Consider the following 1,211-nt stretch of genomic DNA (forward strand, 5'->3'; position numbering starts at 1 on the left):
TCTGGTGATGTCCATGTATCGAGTCTTCTCTTGTGTTGTTGGAAAAGGGTGTTTGTTATGACCAGTGCATTTTCTTGGCAAAACTCTATTAGTCTTTGCCCTGCTTCATTCTGTATTCCAAGGCCAAATTTGCCTATTACTCCAGGTGTTTCTTGACTTCCTACTTTTGCATTCCAGTCCCCTATAATGAAAAGGACATCTTTTTTGGGTGTTAGTTTTAACACCCAAACAGTGGAAGTGAGAAATAGATTTAAGGGCCTAGATCTGATAGATAGAGTGCCTGATGAACTATGGAATGAGGTTCGTGACATTGTACAGGAGACAGGGATCAAGACCATCCCCATGGAAAAGAAATACAAAAAACCAAAATGGCTGTCTGGGGAGGCCTTACAAATACCTGTGAAAAGAAAAGAAGCAAAAAGCAAAGGAGAAAAGAAAATATATAAACAACTGAATGCAGAGTTCCAAAGAATAGCAAGAAGAGATAAGAAAGCCTTCTTCAGCAATCAATGCAAAGAAATAGAGGAAAACAACAGAATGGGAAAGACTAGAGATCTCTTCAAGAAAATCAGAGATACCAAAGGATCACTGACCTGGAGCCAGACATCCTGGAATGTGAAGTCAAGTGGGCCTTAGAAAGCATCACTACGAACAAAGCTAGTGGAGGTGATAGAATTCCAGTTGAGCTATTCCAAATCCTGAAAGATGATGCTGTGAAAGTGCCGCACTCAATATGCCAGGAAATTTGGAAAACTCAGCAGTGGCCACAGGACTGGAAAAGGTCAGTTTTCATTCCAATCCCAAAGAAAGGCAATGCCAAAGAATGCTCAAACTACCGCACAATTGCACTCATCTCACATGCTAGTAAAGTAATGCTCAAAATTCTCCAAGCAATATGTGAACCGTGAACTTCCTGATGTTCAAGCTGGTTTTAGAAATGGCAGAGGAACCAGAGATCAAATTGCCAACATCTGCTGGATCATGGAAAAAGCAAGAGAGTTCCAGAAAAGCATCTATTTCTGCTTTATTGACTATGCCAAAGCCTTTGACTGTGTGGATCACAATCAACTGTGGAAAATTCTGAAAGAGATGGGAATACCAGACCACCTGACCTGCCTCTTGAGAAATCTGTATGCAGGTCAGGAAGCAACAGTTAGAACTGGACGTGGAACAACAGACTGGTTCCAAATAGGAAAAGGAGTACGTCAAGG

The 1,211-nt window shown here is 41.3% G+C and overlaps 1 protein-coding gene across 3 annotated transcripts in view; it reads left to right on the plus strand.

Annotated features, from left to right (window-relative positions):
- NRXN3 (neurexin 3) overlaps positions 1-1,211 on the plus strand; it is a 1,738,382-nt gene that overhangs the window by 54,809 nt on the left and 1,682,362 nt on the right. Inside the window, exon 2 of one of the 3 annotated variants that reach the window (XM_010844400.1) lies at positions 524-535. The exons of the other annotated variants lie outside the window; for them this stretch is intronic. Coding sequence (XP_010842702.1) covers positions 524-535 — 12 coding nt within the window. The remainder of the gene's footprint in view (positions 1-523; positions 536-1,211) is intronic. 3 annotated transcript variants of the gene reach the window in all.

Source organism: Bison bison, unplaced genomic scaffold (genome assembly GCF_000754665.1).
Source record: "Bison bison bison isolate TAMUID 2011002044 unplaced genomic scaffold, Bison_UMD1.0 scf7180017864201, whole genome shotgun sequence".
Classification (NCBI taxonomy): Eukaryota; Metazoa; Chordata; class Mammalia; order Artiodactyla; family Bovidae; genus Bison; species Bison bison.